This window comes from Zychaea mexicana (genome assembly GCF_025766255.1).
Source record: "Zychaea mexicana strain RSA 1403 chromosome Unknown BDB00scaffold_34, whole genome shotgun sequence".
Classification (NCBI taxonomy): Eukaryota; Fungi; Mucoromycota; class Mucoromycetes; order Mucorales; family Lichtheimiaceae; genus Zychaea; species Zychaea mexicana.
Genome location: NW_026516697.1, coordinates 28,254 through 47,020, shown reverse-complemented (window position 1 = coordinate 47,020; position 18,767 = coordinate 28,254). Strand labels below are relative to the sequence as shown.

General features: G+C 45.0%; 3 protein-coding genes across 3 annotated transcripts; all 3 read left to right on the top strand.

The window, feature by feature from the left end:
• Nucleotides 1–606: 606 nt before the first annotated feature.
• On the top strand, nucleotides 607–3,054 carry BDB00DRAFT_872095 (Rad17 cell cycle checkpoint protein-domain-containing protein; the record flags this gene model as incomplete). The annotated part of the gene is made up of 10 exons (XM_053126915.1): nucleotides 607–624; nucleotides 696–816; nucleotides 909–946; nucleotides 1,039–1,128; nucleotides 1,210–1,336; nucleotides 1,431–1,797; nucleotides 1,911–2,171; nucleotides 2,253–2,499; nucleotides 2,625–2,775; nucleotides 2,852–3,054. 10 exons carry the CDS (start codon nucleotides 607–609, stop codon nucleotides 3,052–3,054), a joined length of 1,623 nt encoding a protein of 540 aa, XP_052979894.1.
• A 1,413-nt stretch (nucleotides 3,055–4,467) lies between these two features.
• BDB00DRAFT_821838 (uncharacterized protein) lies at nucleotides 4,468–8,742 on the top strand. Its single transcript, XM_053123429.1, has 9 exons — nucleotides 4,468–4,850; nucleotides 5,085–5,468; nucleotides 5,568–5,646; nucleotides 5,774–5,869; nucleotides 5,999–6,360; nucleotides 6,499–6,907; nucleotides 7,051–7,767; nucleotides 7,846–7,977; nucleotides 8,044–8,742. Exons 1-9 carry the CDS (start codon nucleotides 4,656–4,658, stop codon nucleotides 8,313–8,315), a joined length of 2,646 nt encoding a protein of 881 aa, XP_052979893.1. The 5' UTR covers nucleotides 4,468–4,655; the 3' UTR covers nucleotides 8,316–8,742.
• A 5,648-nt stretch (nucleotides 8,743–14,390) lies between these two features.
• Nucleotides 14,391–14,975, top strand: BDB00DRAFT_733773 (uncharacterized protein; the record flags this gene model as incomplete). The annotated part of the gene is made up of 1 exon (XM_053118351.1): nucleotides 14,391–14,975. A coding segment is annotated over one exon (585 nt), but the record flags the coding sequence as incomplete, so codon positions are not given.
• Between the last annotated feature and the right edge of the window lie 3,792 nt (nucleotides 14,976–18,767).

Genomic DNA, 18,767 nt, shown 5'->3' with positions numbered 1-18,767 from the left:
GTAAGATTTTGGAATTTATATATAATAGCCATTGCATTGAGTTATTTGTACATTGTTTAAGAAATGGTCTAACAGCAACAATATACCAAATATGATACGTGGGATGATCAGTTTTAAACTGAAAAGATGTTTTGTATTACTGGCAACGCTCAAGATATGCGACAGAAATATGATTTATATATAGAACACCTTTGGGTGTTCATTTAGTACCTACAGTCTATCTCTTTTTGCTTTATTAGAATGGACTGCAAGAAGTCAAAATAACAGAAGAAGTACGTGGTCAGCAAAATATGGGCTCGTTAAGTTTTTGAAGGCCGTACAGTTCGGTTAAGACAACCATATACAAATGTTGTTAGCTTAGCCGGGTTTTTTCTCTTTTGTCTTTATCATAGAAATTGAGTGAAATACTTTTTCATTTCTAACACTTCCCCTCTTTTACTTATAATCCTTGCCATAGTGCTGACTACATGCTGCGAGGAGTATGTAGCCATATACTAAAGTCGTATAGCATATGATTTTGCATTGATAGCTTAAAAGGGACAAATATAATTAAACACAGAGCGTTGACTGTTATTCAAAATTGCTTTTTCTGCACACACAAAGCAAATGGATCCCTTTTACGATGTATGAATTCCCAAAAGATCTCCAAAGAACTTGACTCACCTTATACCAAAATAACTCACGAGTACTTTTAGCAATTTGTGCTTCCAGCATATTCAACGCAGCAGCAGCAACGCAAAGGAAAACGGCCCTCAACAACAGCAACAGCAGCTTCTGCTGGTGCTAATCGATTGGACGTCGATCCGACAATCACTGGTAATAACTTTTTTTGCCTTCTAGAGTAATACGCAATCCATTACATTCAGAAAAAAAAAGACTTTAAATTGATCAATACACTTTACACACAGATCAGCTTTGGGTGGATAAATACGAACCGAGAAATGAGGTTAGAGGTGAAACAGTAGAATAGGCGACTGCCAAGTTTATGCCTTTTTTTTTGTTCCTGACCGCCCCCTCTTTTTTGTGTAATATGTATAGAAAGATTTAGCTATCCATTCGAGAAAACTTAAAGATGTCAACGCGTGTATCCAAACTTCGGCAATCGGTACACCACCGGGTCGATGCAACGTGAGTTTCTTGGAGCGTGTTTGAAAGATTGCCAGCGACGATCAGCAGTATATAACTCAAACTATTTGCACACGTATATAGTGCCTCGTGTTGAGTGGTCCGGCAGGCTGCGGCAAAAGCACAACAATTCGAACTATCGCAAAGTCACAACGCTATACAGTTGTCGAATGGAGTGCTACAAGTACGGAGCAGTATGTATTCGGTCAAGGTAAACACCACTGCGGGCAGTCTATTCTATTGGGTGTACAACAACGATGGTTTGTGGCGGGAGATACTCATAGAACGAGGGAATCATTGTTTAGAATATGAATCCGGCATGACCAAGTTTGAAAACTTTTTAATACGCGCTACACAATTACAGCCTCTGAGCGATCCGAACGATTCATCATCTGCTGAAAGCAGCAATCGACAGCGACGAATCATATTACTCGACGATATACCGGATCTGACCTCGGAAGCTGTCAAAGCACGATTTCACGAACTGATTGTGTATCATTTACAAAACAACACACAGCCGTTTTTGCTGGTTATCGTTGTCAGCGAAGCATGGATGCAAACGGACAGCACAAGTAGGTGGTGGGATGCAAACAACAACGAAACCCGGCTCACGAACGTTCGTGATATCCTGCCTCCAGCTTTTGTTGCCAGCCCTCAGTGCACTGTGATTGAGTGAGTAGCCACGCTTGGTTTGAGATAGCGCGCGAGAGGAGGGGGGGGGAAGAACGTCGTGTTGTATATAACGACTATGTCTGCATTCATAGCTTAATAATAATTCGAGATAGATTTAACCCTATCACTCCAAAGAACATTGAGAAAATACTATCTGCTATACAAGACAACGAATATCGACGCACTGGCCATAAATTATCCAAAAACCGCCTGACACATATTGCAGAACTTTCCCGTGGAGACATTCGAAATGCGATCAACATGCTTCAATTCCACTGTATACCCACTTCACCATCCGATGTAGTAGTTCCAGCAAAACGGAGACGAGAAGAAGATCTTCAAGAGGATGATACACTTACCCAAGCACAACATAGGTATAAAACAAAGAAAAGACTTTACTCTTATTGTACAACCCTATCCCTTCCAATTTGATTTCGTACTCACTTTTCTTAAAGAGGGGCGCCATTGGATCTATTTCATGCAATAGGAAAAGTACTTTATGCAAAACGCGATCTACAAGGACGACTCGAATCTCCACCAGAACAAACATTCGATTTGCTACCAGTTGATTCGAGTACGTTTCAGGCGTTTTTATACGCGAATATACCCAAATATTTTGACAGCGACGATATATCCTCATGTGCAAAGGCGTTGGATTGGATAAGCTTAGCGGATAGTATGACATCAACAGAAAGCTGGATGGTAAGTATATGTATAGATGTTCAGGGCGAGAACGAATGGATGACATTCGTTCATGCATGGCATGCTCTTTGTGAAACCCACTAACCCTAATTTTTATTCATGTTTATTTTTTGGGGCATTGATAGGATTCAACTCCATCTCAATATCAATGTTTATTGGCAATGCGAGGAGCTATGCAATCACGCACCAGACCCGTGGTGACAGTAGGAAGAAGTTTGACCCAAACAAAACCGGATTTCTCTGCTTTATCCGTCAAGCGAAAGGAGCCATCGATAGGTGAATAACATACATGAAGGAAAAAGAGGTTCTACAAGCAAGTTTAATTGTTGCTGACGATGGTTATTATTACTAGGATTATGGAATCGAGGTCTGCAAGCGAAATGCGAGACAGAAAAGGAAAATCCATCGGATTGGGGTGATGATATTCAGAACTTTAGTGATGAAGAGTTCGACGAGATCTTTGGTGATGGCACTGACATCCCGCGCTTTAGTGACGAGGAGTTTGATGATCTATTTGGTGATGGCACAGATATTGCAGAACTAGAAGGATGGTAGATATAAAAGAATACTAAATCTGTGCTTTGTGTAAATATGTAAAAAGATACAATTACCTTTTCCTGTGTGTATAAAAAAGAAAAAAAACCTTAAAGTGCACATGACACTTGTACTTGTATGCTTTTGATTGTCCGGCAGAATTACGACACAGCGATACACTATAGAACCGTAATCTTGCTTGCATAATGTAATATTGTCACAGCGCATACTATGTACAATGCAGGGACCAAGCAATAACTGAGGCACATACACATGATAAGGTAGACGCAAAAACGACAATCTGTCAAGTGCGTCGTCTATGGTCCTGCGAATTAATATAATTTGGAGGTTACACACATGGCTCATTGAGCTTGATCATCGCAATGACATCATTTGACTATTTTCTTAATGTAGCTGCATTGATGTGTCATATAACAACGACGAACGAAAGTCCCAGTCAATGCAGCACCATCTTATGAGCCATGCTGCAAATCAAAGCCCTATAAAAACGATGGCCAAGTTTCTTTTGGCTACGGTTAATACGCTTAAAATCACAAATTACCGAGATTATTATTGAGTAGCTATAACGCCAATAGCAGCAGAACGAGAATCATTAGCAATATCAAAAGTTAAATGAAGGACATGTTCACAGATATTATTGCAGGACCCAGATAAGGTCACGTTTGCAATATCTTACAGTGCATAGAACAGGATTCCAGAAAACTTTTTGCTGTTGCCTAGTAAGCGAGAGGGTGCCATTTCTATGGTTACGGATACCTAGCCATGTTGGGACTTTCAGCTGCCGATAAAATTGGGGGAATTTGTTGATCTACTAAATAATGGGCTGTTGTGCAACCCCAAGCACGCACTCTTGATACGTTAGTAGTAGTAGTAACAGAGTAAAGCTTTATATACAATTCTAAAGTTCTTTTTTGGTTGGTTGGTTGTGCCTGTCGATCCTATCCAGAAAAAGGCTTACTAGATAACGGTTGTAGTCATAGAAGCTCGGTGATCATGAAAGAAGTTCATCGAAAACAGTTGCGCTACATTTAAAAGAAATAGAGTGTCAAATGACGAACGACTGTCATGTGCGCTTCTTGTTGGTTTTTTTACGCGAATTGATAAAAATAGCTATTTCTGAAGTGTGTGGCGCATCAATTCATCCATCAAAAAATAAAATAAATGCCGTTTGCGGTATACAAGCTTATTTTAACGATCCAGGTGCCCCGCGTCGTCACAGAGACAGTCGTGGGTTCCTATTGACGTTTTCATGCAATATGACCTACAACTACTTGCTGCTGCTGCTGCTACTGTTAATAGTTAGCTACCATACCGCATTGCTGGCTCAATGGTGAAGCAACAGGGTTGTTGTGAAAGAATTTATCGCGGAGTAAAATGAATCCGGTAACTCTGAATGCAACCAACTGCTCTTTCTTTCCATATACTCACACTCTCTTATTATCCCCTTCCCTTCGTTCCTTATATTCTTTCTTACTCTCTCTCTCTCTCTTTCTCTCGTTTTCACTTTCTCTCTGCCAACTTCCCCTCGTTCTCTTTCCAACCCACTACCCTGAAAAAAATATAAAAACTTGCTTTCATTTCTCCCCACCCTATATCCATAAATGACACCGCGCGAGTGCTCATCCGACGACGCTCAGTGTGATCAGTTACAACCATCAACAACGACAACGACGACGACGACACCCTCCACCACTCCTCCATCAGACCTTGTCTGCACTGCATGTCACCAATCGCTCGATGGGGAATTTGTGCGTGCACTTGACGGCACGTTCCATTGGGGTTGCTTTAGCTGTATTGTACGTAACACTCCCTGCTATGCAAATATATATATCTCCAACAAGAGAGTGCACACACACACACACAAAAATACATACACTTTGCTGTTACAATCAACCAAAAGAACCTTGCTTTTTCTGATATTGTCTTTTTTTTCTTTGTTGTTTGTTGTTATATTTATACCCTCTCCTCAACACAACTAACCCCCCCCCCTCCCCGCGCGCTCCCCTTATTATTCTACTACTACTCTATAGGACTGCAACAAACCAGTGGCTTCTCGCTTCTTTCCCATTTCGCATGACGGAGGTGTGCAAAGACCATTGTGTGAACGAGACTACTTTCGACGACTGAGTCTCGTTTGTGAGAGCTGTGGCGAGGCGTTACGAGGCCCTTACATTACAGCAGTAGGCAAAAAGTTCCACTTGGAACATTTTTGCTGCCACGCTTGCTCGGTCGTTCTTGGCCCTTCCGATTCGTATTATGAGCATCAAGATAACGTCTACTGCCACTACCACTATTCGGTCAAGTTTGCCATTAAATGTTCCGGCTGTAGGACCGCTATCCTGAAGCAATTCGTCGAAATCAATCGAAACAACGTGGATGAACACTGGCATCCTGAATGTTATATGATCCACAAGGTAATCAAATCAACAGGGCAGAGAGAGAGAGAGAGGGTAATCTTGTTCTATTCGGTGGCAGTGCAGGTTGCTGATATTAAAGCTGCTGTTTGCCTGTAGTTCTGGAACGTTAAAGTGGCCCAATCGCTCGACGAGGACAATGGCAGTAGCGAAGGCCTAGGACATCATGATCACGGTGGTAAATCAAGTTCTTCTTTTCTCCTTGACAACGACGCGCGCATGAATCATCATCATTGTCTCTTTTCTAAAACACATTCACACACTTTTTACTTGAACGTTGGACATTCGTGATTTTCGTACAGCAGGTGTTACCAAAATGACGATGGATGAATTACGGGAAGCTCAGGTGGCCATGGAGGACAAGGTTTACCGGATTTGGACAGTTCTTTCTGCTTTTGAAGGTAAAAAGTCTACTTGAACACACGATCAAGAGAGACACACGACTTTTTTTTTGGTTTTACTTACTTCTCCGCTCCACGGGCAATAACGCTTATTGAAACAACGTGTGATGATGTGTGGCTACTTGTTAGAATCCGCGGCCGCATGTATCTCGGATATGCTTCTCCATGTCTCCGGCGGAAGCTACCTGGAAGGACTGAGGATGGCGGACTACTTTGTTACGCATGTGGAAGTATTGTTCGGTGCCATTGACGACTTGGTGGCACAACATCATGCTATTGCTCAACATTCGCCCAAGGCGGAGTTCCATCACGAACGGGAGTCCAGACTATTGTGCAAGAAGATCATCAACTTTTTTTCGCTGCTCTCACAGACCCAGGAAACGGGTCTTCGCCGGATGGGAATTACCGAGGAATTGTTGTCTCTCGTCACTGGTCTGGCCCATTATTTAAAAGTGCTGATTCGTATCAGTCTAACTGCTGCTCTCAGATTGGTAAGTTGAACAGGGAAAGCATATCCCCCTTTCTCTTTCCTTTTAAGCATCTTCAATGTGTGTATGTGTCATACGATACACGTCCTCGTCTCTTTCTCTCTCTTTCTCATCTGACACACGACCCACTGTTATTTATAGGAAACAAAGCAAAAAGAGTCATCTGGCATCAGCCGCTTCTTGAGCCAACTGGTCGAGTCAGCCAACAAGCAACGATACACCTCTGCCGATCTCGATTCACCACTGACGTCAGATATCTGCCATTTCTGCCAAAAGACGTGCGATGACGAATGTTTCCGGCATGCTCACAGACGCTGGCACGACAGGTGCTTTGCATGTGCCAAATGCTGCCTTCCGCTTCGAGACGAGTACCAAAAGGCGTACTGTGACCCCAAGGATTCGACGTTATTATGTAGCCATTGTGGAGACAACGACAATGCGACTGTAGGATACTATGAGCAAGGCTTTGAGCATGTCTCCCAACTACAGCAATTCTCATTCCTGTTGCGCTACTCTCACCGTCGTCTGTACATGTTGCTCAATGTTTCAGGTATAGCAGTTGCTCCGAGTAGAAAATCAGGGCGTGCCACTTGGGAAGCCGTGATTTCAGGGGCGGGGGGGGGGAACAGGGCAAATGACAAGTTTATTGCTGTGATCAACTTAATTTGATTTATTTGCTTTGGGCGAAAATAGTTGATTCCACAAACAACAAATCCATCCAGGACCCGAGTCCCGGGATTGATAATAACAACAACACTCCACCAGGCAAGCTGGCACACGACACCCGGACCAAATCATACTCGGAAGGCGAAAAGGTCCAAGAGAAAATCAACCTGGGCGATATCAAGCGCATGAAGTCCACCCACATGAAGCGCAAAATGACCGACTCCAACCGTGTGGCAAAACGATCGACATTGATGGAGACTCCAAGTCCGACGAGCGCGTTTATTGCCAATGGATCTGGTGAAACAACAACCGCGGCTGCTGCATCCGATCTCCACGCGGCCGATGAGTGTCATTCTTTGGACGTCGGCAGAGCCACCACTGCTACTGCTGCTGCTACTACTTCTCCATCATCATCATCATCACCAGCAGCAGCATCAACAGTAGTAACTGGGGGCGGCATTGTTGCTCCGCAAGAACCCGTCATCGACACACCACCTACACGTGCGCGCACACAGAGCTATGAAAAGATCAAGCCGATTGGCAAATCAAGTTATCTCGCCGAACTCAGTGCACTCAACCACTTTATGGTCAAGCACATTGCCGTACTCTACCTCGAGGAGCTAATGAGAGAGCATTTCACTCTCGAGGAGCTGGCTGATTTGATTGACGACAAGAAGAATCCTACCTTGTGGGGTAAATTTGTCACGAGTCTAAAAACCGGAGGCAATAAAAAACCACCAAAAGGTAGTGTGCACATCGATGGGTCTTTTTCTTTTTTTTAGAGTTGGATAGATTCCTAAGCTGAACCTATGTTTTTATTAGAGGGTACATTCGGTGTACCTTTGGACCATCTCGTCGAAAAGAGTGGGACACATTCGAATTTAGGTGCAGGTCCAAGTCGTATTCGAATCCCAACGTTTATTGACGACAGCATTGCTGCTATGCGACAAATGGGTACGTAATACAAAGAAGAAGTTAGTACAATGGCATATCATCTAACTTTCGTATCTTTGGAAAAAGATATGTCTGTCGAAGGCGTGTTCCGTAAGAATGGCAATATCCGACGACTCAAAGAGATCATTGAAGAAATCGACAGCAATCCTGCAACTGTACAATTGATGAGCGAAGGGCCTATTCAAGTGGCTGCGTTGACCAAAAAGTTTCTGCGCGAGCTGCCGGAGCCTTTACTCACGTTTAAGCTGCACAAGCTCTTTACAACTGTACACAGTAAGTTTCTCTCTTTGTCAGTTCAGACCGTATCAGATGGAAAAACGAGGAAAAAAAAAACCTAAAAGACGCTTTACAAACTGTTGATATCCAGGGCTCAAATCAGCAGAAGACAAGAAGCGGGCACTTCATCTTGCATGCTGTTTGCTGCCAAAACCCAATCGTGATACCCTCGAAGTCCTGTTCTTATTTTTAAAGTGGGTAGCCACCTTTGCACAAACCGCTGAAGGCTCTGGAAGCAAAATGACTTTGCATAATATTGCAACTGTGCTGGCACCAAATGTACTCTACACTAAAGGAAAAGATCCTGCCAAGGACGATTCGTTTGCTTCCATTGAAGCAGTACATCTTCTCCTTCAATACCAAGAAGAGTTATGCACGGTAAGCCTTGTTTTCTTACAACTAGAAGGGATACAAATAAACGAGAGACGGGTGTTTTAAAATGTGTGTGTGTGTGTGTGTGTGTGTAGGTTCCTGAAGATATTGTCATGCCACTGCAAAGCTTGTCCTATGGTGAAGATGATATGGAAGCAAGTGCACGGGATATCTTGAGGAAATGTGAAGTGGTGATGAAACTCAAAAAGATGCGCTTCCCTGACGACCAGTTTCCATCGATGCCGACCCGGCAGCACTCGTCACCAGCAGCTATCAACATAATCAATAAGCCGGCAGAGCCTGCATCAAACTATCATCATCAGCATCATCATCATCATCAACCATATCAAAACGAACTCTCATCATCCCCAGTGGACTTACAGCCACCTACTACCCCCTTCACCACCACCACCACCACCAGCAACGGTAGCTCAGCAGCTGTAGTATCACCGCCCACCCCTCTTCCAATTACTACTACGATGCCACACTCCGTCACGGCTGCTGTTCTTAGTCCGCGTTAGAAACAACTCTATTACTACTTTATCTTTAACTATCACCCACCCAACCCTCGCTCCCAAACATATACTCTTCTCAGCGCAAACTCATCATTCAAACAGTTTTTCTTCTTTAATTAACTCACCAGCACTGATATTATACTTATATTTATTACCCACACTTGATTTGCTCTGCCCGTCTCTCCTCCACCAATCCTCTTTCTTCTAACCCCTTTAACTATTGATTTCACATGTTCAATCCTGTAGTTTTTCTTCTATTCCCCACCCATCTGAACAAGGAACAAAAAAAAAGAGAAACTTTTGTCATAATCATTGATACACATCTATATATGAACAGTAAAACAGAAACTTTGTTGCGTGGAGCCTTGAATATACAAACCAAATAGAATGTCTGATTTATTTTTTACAGTGGACCCCCGTTAATGTCAAACCTCAAGGTCAGTTGAAAGTGTGGACTAGTCAAGTACAAACTATAACCGGATAATAAGATGTTGAACCAACGAATCCCGACACACTGTATACATATAAAGAATGTATACTACACAGTCATCCCGTCGAAATAAAATTATTTTTACTTGCTGTTCGCCTCGGCTGGGGAACCATGGTGCACAAATTCAACAACGTAAGTATCAGCTGTACTAGTTGTGGCACACTTAAATGTGCGCAATTTTCACAGTTGTTTGAGAAGGTTGGGAATGCGCGAAATCGATCGTTCTCTGTATAGACAAAAAGACAATTCATTAGTGCGCTCCAACCTGCTCAAGAATGGATACGGGCTCGAATAGGCGGATGCTGTGCCAAAGGGTGATTAAATTAATACTCTTGTATCTTTCTCGGATGTGGAAAATGAACCCACGATTGTCCACGAATCCAAGATAAATAGACAGACGCTGCGATAGGTTTCAGAGGGTGCAATGGTCTACGCTATACATACGAGTAGATCTACTCATTGGCCGCGGATGGCAAGCAGAAAAACATTCAAACATTCTCGATATGCTATCATGAAAATACATTCGCATTTCATTACAATAAGCAAATACTTATACTTTGGCTGCTGTAAAATGGACAAATGCGTTATTGAGATAACAAAGTGTCTAGTTATATACTTGCCATGATTGTTGTTTCTTGATGACGAAACGTAACGACGAAAGTCGACGAGGCAAACGTAGCATATGTTCCGATATAGCTATGTTCTGTTAAGTTGGAATCTTTCTATTTCTTCGGATGTGAGAGAGAGATGTATTCGTCCCAAAGTAAGGGCATGTACAGCAGTTTGCTCAGTGCTTACCAACAGGCCTATTTGAGCACCTTTATTTTTGTGATAGTAATAGTACCAATTCATTTGTGAGTTTTTAAAGTAAGAGTGTATTCAAAAGTTCCATATAAAATGGTTCATATTCATACAATAGTCCAATTACAGAATCGGGACAAATACATTGGGATATACATATAGCTACAGCGGACTCGCCAAAATAACTAGTGAAATTAAAGGATAGCTATTGTCGGACACATTGTCTGCCAAAGTTGACAGACTTTGATAGACTCGCTAAAAAATTTTCTTGTGATCTTTCTGTTCTTTCCGTCAATCTTTTTTTCCTGTGTAAAATGAGCAACAACAACAACACCCCTCGCGAGTCCCTTCCCTCATCTTCGGAAGCCTCCTCCTCCTCCTCCTTACCAACCACCACTATTAACTCTACTTCCCGTCCCCCTACCACCCGTGGTCGTAACTGGACGGAAGACGAGGACGAAGATTTGTGCGCCTCGTGGCTCAACGTCTCGGTCGATCCTATCGACGGGAGCGACCAGACTGCCTCGCGTCTATGGGATCGAATCCACTCTGAATTCGGGTCTCGCCGCCAGGATGCCAACAACGCTGTCGAGCGCAACGCTGGCGCGTTGATGAACCGTTGGGGTGTCATTCACCCCAAAGTTTCAAAGTTCTGTGCTTGCTTGGCTCAAATCGAAAGAGTAAATGCCAGTGGCACGACCCCAGATGATCAGGTAAATTTATAGTAACTAGTACTCTTGAAGTGTTTCTGTTTTTATTGTACGTAATGCTAAATAAAGAAAACATCTCCTTACTATCAATATAATCTTATTTTACCTGAAGATTGCAGCAGCCAAGAGCCTGTACCGGCAGAAGCACGGCAGCAGTGGCTTCAAACTGGAACACTGCTGGAAGGTTCTCCGGTATGCAGAAAAGTGGCGCAGCCAGACCGAAAGAAGTACAAGAAGAAGAAGAAGACCTGCTGCCGCCACTACCAATGGCAGTGATGGCGAGGAAAACGACGACGTTGACGATGACGACGATGGCCATAGCCGACCGATTGGCCGCAAACAGGCTAAGCGCCAGGCCACCGACAATAACCAGTGGGAGAAGATGCGTGCCGAGTCGTTGGCTATTGAGCGTGAGCAGCTCGCTCTCTCACGAGAACGATCTGCTGCTCTCGCTCAAATAGCTGACCAGGAGATCATGGCGACTCCCATGGACGGCATGGACGACCTCGCCCGTGCCTACTTCACGGCTATGAAGGCTCGGATTTTGGCCCGCGTTGTTGGTGAGCAGCAACAACAACAACAACAACAGCAAGAAGAACAGGAAGTAGAAGAAAGCGATGAAGAAGAAGAGTAAGGAGAAGAATAAAGCGATGTTTTTTAAGGAAAAGAAGTTCAGATGGAGGTTAAGAAAACAAAAAACGAAAGGAAGAAAAGGAAAGAGGGAAAAGGAGAGAAAAGGGTGGGGATGGAAGTAGGGTTTATGTATCCCGTTCACCTTCCATTTGCCAAAGATGTTCCATGAGATCATGTCTCAAACGATCATGCGTGTTTACATCCCTAATTTCTTTGTGACGTCGGATGAAATCTTGCAAGATGGATGGATGTTCTCTCGCTTGATCGAAGACTTCTTGCGAGTATCTCCATTCAAGCAATGTCCGCGAGACATCCGGATCGTTTTCGACTGTCATGTTATGAAGAATCACACATGTCTTCATGATCATGGTGAGTTCTTCCAGCTTCCACAATCGAGCCGGTTCCTTGACAATCTTGTACCGAGCTTGTAGGACACCAAAAGCTCGTTCAATGTCCTTTCGTGCGGCCTCTTGCATTGTTTGAAAAAGCTACATCGCGAATATTCAAATTAATAAGAGAAAAAAGCATGATCTCCACAATATTGTTCACTCATTTTCTTTCCATATTGATGCTAATGTCTTCATTTTAAATAAACACAAATGATCGTAGATATGCTCCACAGAAAGCAGCCTTCAACTAGCCATTGTCCTTCTATAGAACTATCATTTATCATGAGTAAAAGAATAAGGAATTTTTTCCATACCTGTTGTTTTTTTCCATGCGGGTTCGAAAGGGGCTTGACCAGCGTCGCCCAGCGAGGGTAGATTCCATCGGCCAGATAGTACCCCATGTTGTACTCGTGGCCGTTGATGGAAACATTCACTGGTGGCGCGCGTCCAGCAGCAAGATCGGTAAAGAGGTGCGATCGCTCGAGCACATTGATGTCATTCAATGTGCCGGGGCACCCAAAAAAGACATGCCAGATCCACAAGTCATGAGTGGCAGCAGCTTCCAATACCACAGTGGGTGCCTTTTCCTTGCCAGAATACTGCCCGTGCCATGCGGTGGGGCAGTTTTTCCATCTCCAATGCATACAGTCCACTGAGCCGAGCATGCCTGGAAAGCCACGCTTCTCATTGAAGGCCAAGATCTTGCGGATATCATCCTCGTTTGGCGTGCGCAAGTACTCGTCGCCAAAAGCAGCAATAACTGCAGCGCAGAACCGTTTGAGGCATTCGAGCGCCGTCGACTTGCCCGTGCGCACATACTCGTCGGTTGCATCTGCTGGGACACCATACGTGAGTTGTCTCATCGCTGAAGTAATTTTTTGATACGACGAGAGGCCGAGTTTGTGAGCGGCGTCGCGTTTCTGGACGAAATAATCGTCCTGCTGCTTCACACCCTCCATCACGCGCAACAGCAGGTCTCGATCCATTCGATACCGGTTTCTGAACATATGCGCCGGATACACCGGATCTTCGGCAAAATAGTCTTTGAACAGACGTGCATCCATTGCGATGCGATCTCGGTGAGTCGTTTGACGGCCAGGGACAGATCCATGATGCTTCTTCTTTGTCGCATACTCCTGTTGGATCATATGGTCGATCTCTTCCATACGACGTTTGAACACAGCGATGCGACGCTGCTCTTCTTCTTCTTCGTCAACAATAAGCTTCATGAGGCGTTTCAAGTTAGGCATATTTAATATAAGATGGGAGAGAGAAAGCAGGAAACAAACAAATACGCAGGAACGCAAAAAGACAATCACACAATTTAAGTCCGCTATTGCTAGTCGGCAATAATAGCTAGTCCGCTGTAAAAATTGACTCGCCAAAAAGAATAATTGGATTAGCGAGTGGTGAAAATAGAGGAAAATTTAGCTAGTCCGCTGGACTTGCTCTAAGCATTGCGGATATTGCCGAGACTGCTCCGTCCATCTGTAAAAACGTCTTATGAGAAATTGCAAGCGTAATGAAACAGAATCCTAAATATATTCAAAATCTACCTTAGGCTACTCCTCTGATAGGCTCACTGATAGATCAACCGAAATATCTACACAAAGAACGTGGCATTAGAAACAGTCCATAAGTGTATGTGGCTTACTAAATACAAATTGGCGAAACCCATTTATCGTAAAATAACTCGCAGACGAAGAAGAGACATCATACAATGTCAGGTCAAGCCATGCTCAGAGTACGATGTGCATTCCAAGTCTATCCGAGAAAAAAAACCCATACAATGTCAGGTCAGCCATGCTCAGAGTACAGTGTGAATTCCAGGTCTGGGAAACACCGTACAAGGACAGGTCAAATGCCATGCTCAGAGTATGAGAGATCTCCCTAAATTAAAAGAGTGAAAAAAACGACGAAGGAGGAGTGTGTGTAAAATTTCTTTTCTACGCTGCGGAAGGCGGAGCGCGATTTGTGTGTACGCTTCCCTTTGGAACTTGGAATTTTGCAACTGATACCTTCCACGTGATGTATAAGGCAAGGGTTCATGGCTCTTCCCGATTTTCTCGCGAACCGCCCGTGCGTGTTATAGGCACCAACCACCATCTACACCTCTCCACCAACCGTGGTGACATAGTCGCGTAGCCCGACCAGAACGAGTGTTGCTTGTTCACGCTCAGCGTCAACTAAGCACTAGTGATGAAAAAAAGTGCGCTACTTCTCTCATGTTTGGCGTGTAGGCCGTTCTCCAGGCAGTGTCATGCTTGACATCAGCCCTGTGCCAGGCTCTGTTGACGACGTCGTCAAAATACTGATAAAGAAATATCCTCTTAACAATGGTGTCCTTACGTACCGCGAAAGACAACGTGTAGTCGCTGAAATCAACCTCAGAACTGAAGAACAAAGGTCCAGTGCCATCGAGCAGGGCATCGAGTTTACACCAACCATAACGATCTGTGCCACTCCCGCCTTGGCGAAGAATGCCACGATTGAAAAGCTTCGCCTCATCCATCTTCCGCTACTCAGCCCGGAAGATCTGGAACGCGGTTTGCGAGAAACGTTTCGTCCTTACGGTGACATCCTCGATGTCGGTATCAATCGCAATCCAAGAACGAAAGCTTACATGGGCCAAGGTTTCGCCGTCCTGGATATACAGCCACGACATAATCAACAACTCCACGCTCTTGATCATCATATTCCCTGGTGCGGCGACCAGGAAGAGTTGATCTATGCCAATTTTGATCAGAAGCCGCTCCACTGCTCGCGCTGCCATAAGCCAGGGCATGCCGTTGCCGACTGCCCACGCGCCCGACGTAACCAGAAAGGATGCTTTAAAGTGTGGTGCTCAGAACCACTATGCTGCAAGCTGTCCCACTGTGCGAAACAGCGAAGACTGGAACCCTGGCGGCAACAAAACAAGCCGCCGCAAGACTGGTCACACGCGTGATCAAGCCCCCTCAAAGGAGCTCCTGAAGTCTAAACACGCGACCATAAAAGACAAGCCCGTGGAACCGACCAACCGGTTTGCTCCTTTGGAAAACTTGGATACCAATGACGACAAGCTAGCAACAGACGTGGAAACCACCACCCAAGAAGAGGTGGTCGATTGCTCCCCCGCTTTCATGCGACGAGGGTACCTTGAACAAGCACTTGACGACATCGTCATAGAATTTGCGGACTATCAGACCGATAGGCCGATGATCCCAGCTGAAGAACAAGGTTTCGTTTCGGAAGTCAACCCCTCCCCCAAGGACTGAATAGATAGCATGGAACTCTCGGACACTGCCAAGGAGATCCTACCAGATGCACACTTCCCCGCTGACCTTAAACAAGTCCTGTATGTCCGGCTCTCACGCTAACGCGACATCAGCCTCCCCTTCCGACCCAAGCGCACGCGTACCTACAGAATCGCAGCTCGAATGCAATCCCAGTGAGGATCAACCCTCACTCCACTCTCAATAATTTTTATGATAGTAAAAAACAACGATATCTCACTCGCGTCCATTAATTGCAATGGACTACTTACACCCAACAAAACACAACTCATTCGACATATCAAACAACATCAACCACATATCATCACTATGCAAGAAACACATATATCAACACCCTCACAGAAGGACAAATTCAACTGTTATTTCAATGCAACGCAATCATTCTGGACACATCATTGCGGCATCGTATCACTTAGCGCCGACCTCAGTCTCACACAAATCTCAGTATTCGAAAACCCTCGACATCTTCGAACACCTCCACCGACTTTTTCAGCCTTTTTATATACTTACCATCTATGCACCAGCAACGTCGCCAACCCAACGACGGCAATTTTCACATCCCTCTACAACTCAACCATCTTAAATCAACAACATCCCTATCGCGAACGATTGATTCTCTCTGGGGATTTTAACTATAGCCACCGACGCTCAGGGTACCATCTCAACCCACCGTCCGCCTGGTTCACTATGCTACAACAACACTTCATCAACTGCATCAACCCAGATCAGCAAGAAACACCGCAGCCGACGTTTCGTCGAGGTGATAGTACGATTTCCACCATTGATTACATCTATGCCGCTTCACCAGTATTCCAAAATACGGTAAAGACCAGGGAAGTATCATATGTTGCCAGTTCATGGTCCGATCATGCATTATTGTCTGCAACCTTTAATCTGGGTCCCTCTCCCACTGGCAAAGGCTACTGGTGGGGCAATCCTCTGATTTTAGCTTCCAAGGACTTCCGACATCAACTTGCAACACAACTCACAGCTTTCTTCGTACGCAGCGACAGCATTTCAACACCGCAGCGGCAATGGGAGGAACTGAAGCGTCTACTAAAGCAGCAGATGCAACAGTATTGCCGGCAACGCATCAATAAAACAACAGCTTACCTCAAAAAGAAACGCAACCGGTTTTTACTACGGTCAAATCCACCCATCGCTACACGCATATGGTTCTTAAAGATAATTGAACAACAAATATCAGCAGCACAATATGAAGTTTGCGATACCCTCGCTTTACGTGCAGGAGAGCACTGGCGGGAGCAAGGCGAGAAATCTGCTGGTTATCTCAAGCGAACCATACAACAACGCACGTCACAGGCCAACATTGTCACTCTGCAACATTCTCACACTGGCGACATATGTAACACAGTGGAATCGATGCAATCAGCCGCAACAGCTTTCTATGAACAATTGTATACCCCCGACGACGTTGACGACTCGGCTATCCAACAACTGCAGCACAACATACCATCCTCAGCACACCTCAACACCAACAGCGAAGAAAGCCTAGTCGATCCCTTCAGCATTGAAGATCTCCAAGGCGGAGCTAAACGAGCCCCCACGCCAAAGTAGCCCTGGAACCGACGGTTTACCATACGGCATATGGAGGCTCGTATTCAAACACCCGGAGCCAAAACACTTACATGTCAAGTATATGAAGATGCATTGAAAAATGGTCTTCTTCCTGATTCTTGGACCGAAACCTGTATCCGTCTCCTCCCAAAAAAGGGCGATCTTACTACACTCAAGAATTGGCGGCCGATCAGTCTCATCAATTGTGATGCCAAGATATACACACGGCTGCTAAATAAGCGCGTCGTGCTGGCCGCTGCACCCCTAATTAACCCACAGCAAACGGGATCCATGCCGGGTCGCTTTATTGCCGAAAATGGCCTAGTAGCACGCCTTGTCATGGAACACGCCTCAAGCAATACGTCGTCAGCCATTGGCCTCCTATTCGACCAGGAAAAAGCGTATGATAGGATCCATCCACAGTACTTAGTTCAAACTTTGCAACACTTTGGTTTTCCCGATCAAATTATTAATAGCATCAACTCACTGTTTTCAACACGCGTATACGTATCAACATTAACGGTCATCTTAGCACACCATTTGCACAATAACGCGGATTACGACAAGGAGATCCACTGTCGCCGATCCTCTTCAACCTGGCTCTGGAGCCTTTGCTACGCTCGTTACAAAGAGACGTATCATATCAAGGATATATCTTCACACCACCGAACAATGACATTGCACCAGCCACCATGCCCACCCCCGAGCCAATTAAAACACTCGTCTACGCGGATGAGATTCTTGTTTTCCTGCAATCTCCCGAGGATTTGCGCCGGGTTTTGTACCACATAGATGTCTATCAACGCGCTTCAAATGCCAAGTTCAATTAAGAAAAGACCCAAGCAATCTCTCTAGGAGGGGCACCACAACCTCGATCGAATGCTTTGCTACACCAACATGGAATTCTGCCTTGTCACGATCGTACGCAGGCCGACCCCGTCACATATTTGGGCTATCCACTGACCTTCTCAACAACCCAACTGAATACATTCATGAACCGGTTGCTGGAAGCGGTCAAGAACCAATGCAACATTCACTTGAGCCGCAACTTGTCTATCCGCGGCCGTGCCACCGTGCTAAACACCTTGATTCTGTCAAAACTATGGCATGTTCTGCGTATCATTGGCGCACCACTGTCAGGCTTCCACCAGGAACTGAGAAGCACCATCAGCAGCTTCCTGATGCATTGAATGTTCCCACGCGTGTCCTATCAGAAACTATGTGCACCACGACACCATGGTGGGATTGGCTTATTGGACCCTACTCCAGCTAAGGTGGATTCAACCGATGCTGGATGAAAGCGGTATGTTCCCACAACATATTCTATGTCTGATTCATCGACTACTTGCCATCAAAAGGTATTTCGCAGACCACCGGCTGGTCTTGTTCTCTCCAGCTAGTCGTAAACAACGAGCGTATGAATCAGCATCGCCAGTTGCCTTGGTCCTTCGTGCCATTGATGCGGCTGGTTTGTCCCGGGATACACTCGACAACTTAACACCCGCAACAGCATTAGAATGACCACTCTCTGTCATCATTCAGCCATCGTTCAGCCATCATCCGACAACCCACCACCTAGACGACCAGGTTTTTCCAAATATCAGGTGAAGGATTTCTTCATCTTTGATCAGTCCCTTGGGTATATTCGCCTGCGCCAGCGCCCGCTTGACGACGACGTCAGACACCCGACGCTTCTCAATCAACTTAATCACGACGTGATCAATTTCCGCTATATAATTCGTCCTTCTTAG

Coding starts and splice junctions, on each gene's coding strand:
- BDB00DRAFT_821838 (XM_053123429.1), top strand. CDS start 4,656: ATGACACCGCGCGAGTGCTCATCCGACGACGCTCAGTGTGATCAGTTA. Junction 6,361..6,498: donor TAACTGCTGCTCTCAGATTG/GTAAGTTGAACA, acceptor TGTTATTTATAG/GAAACAAAGCAAAAAGAGTC. Junction 7,768..7,845: donor CAATAAAAAACCACCAAAAG/GTAGTGTGCACA, acceptor TGTTTTTATTAG/AGGGTACATTCGGTGTACCT.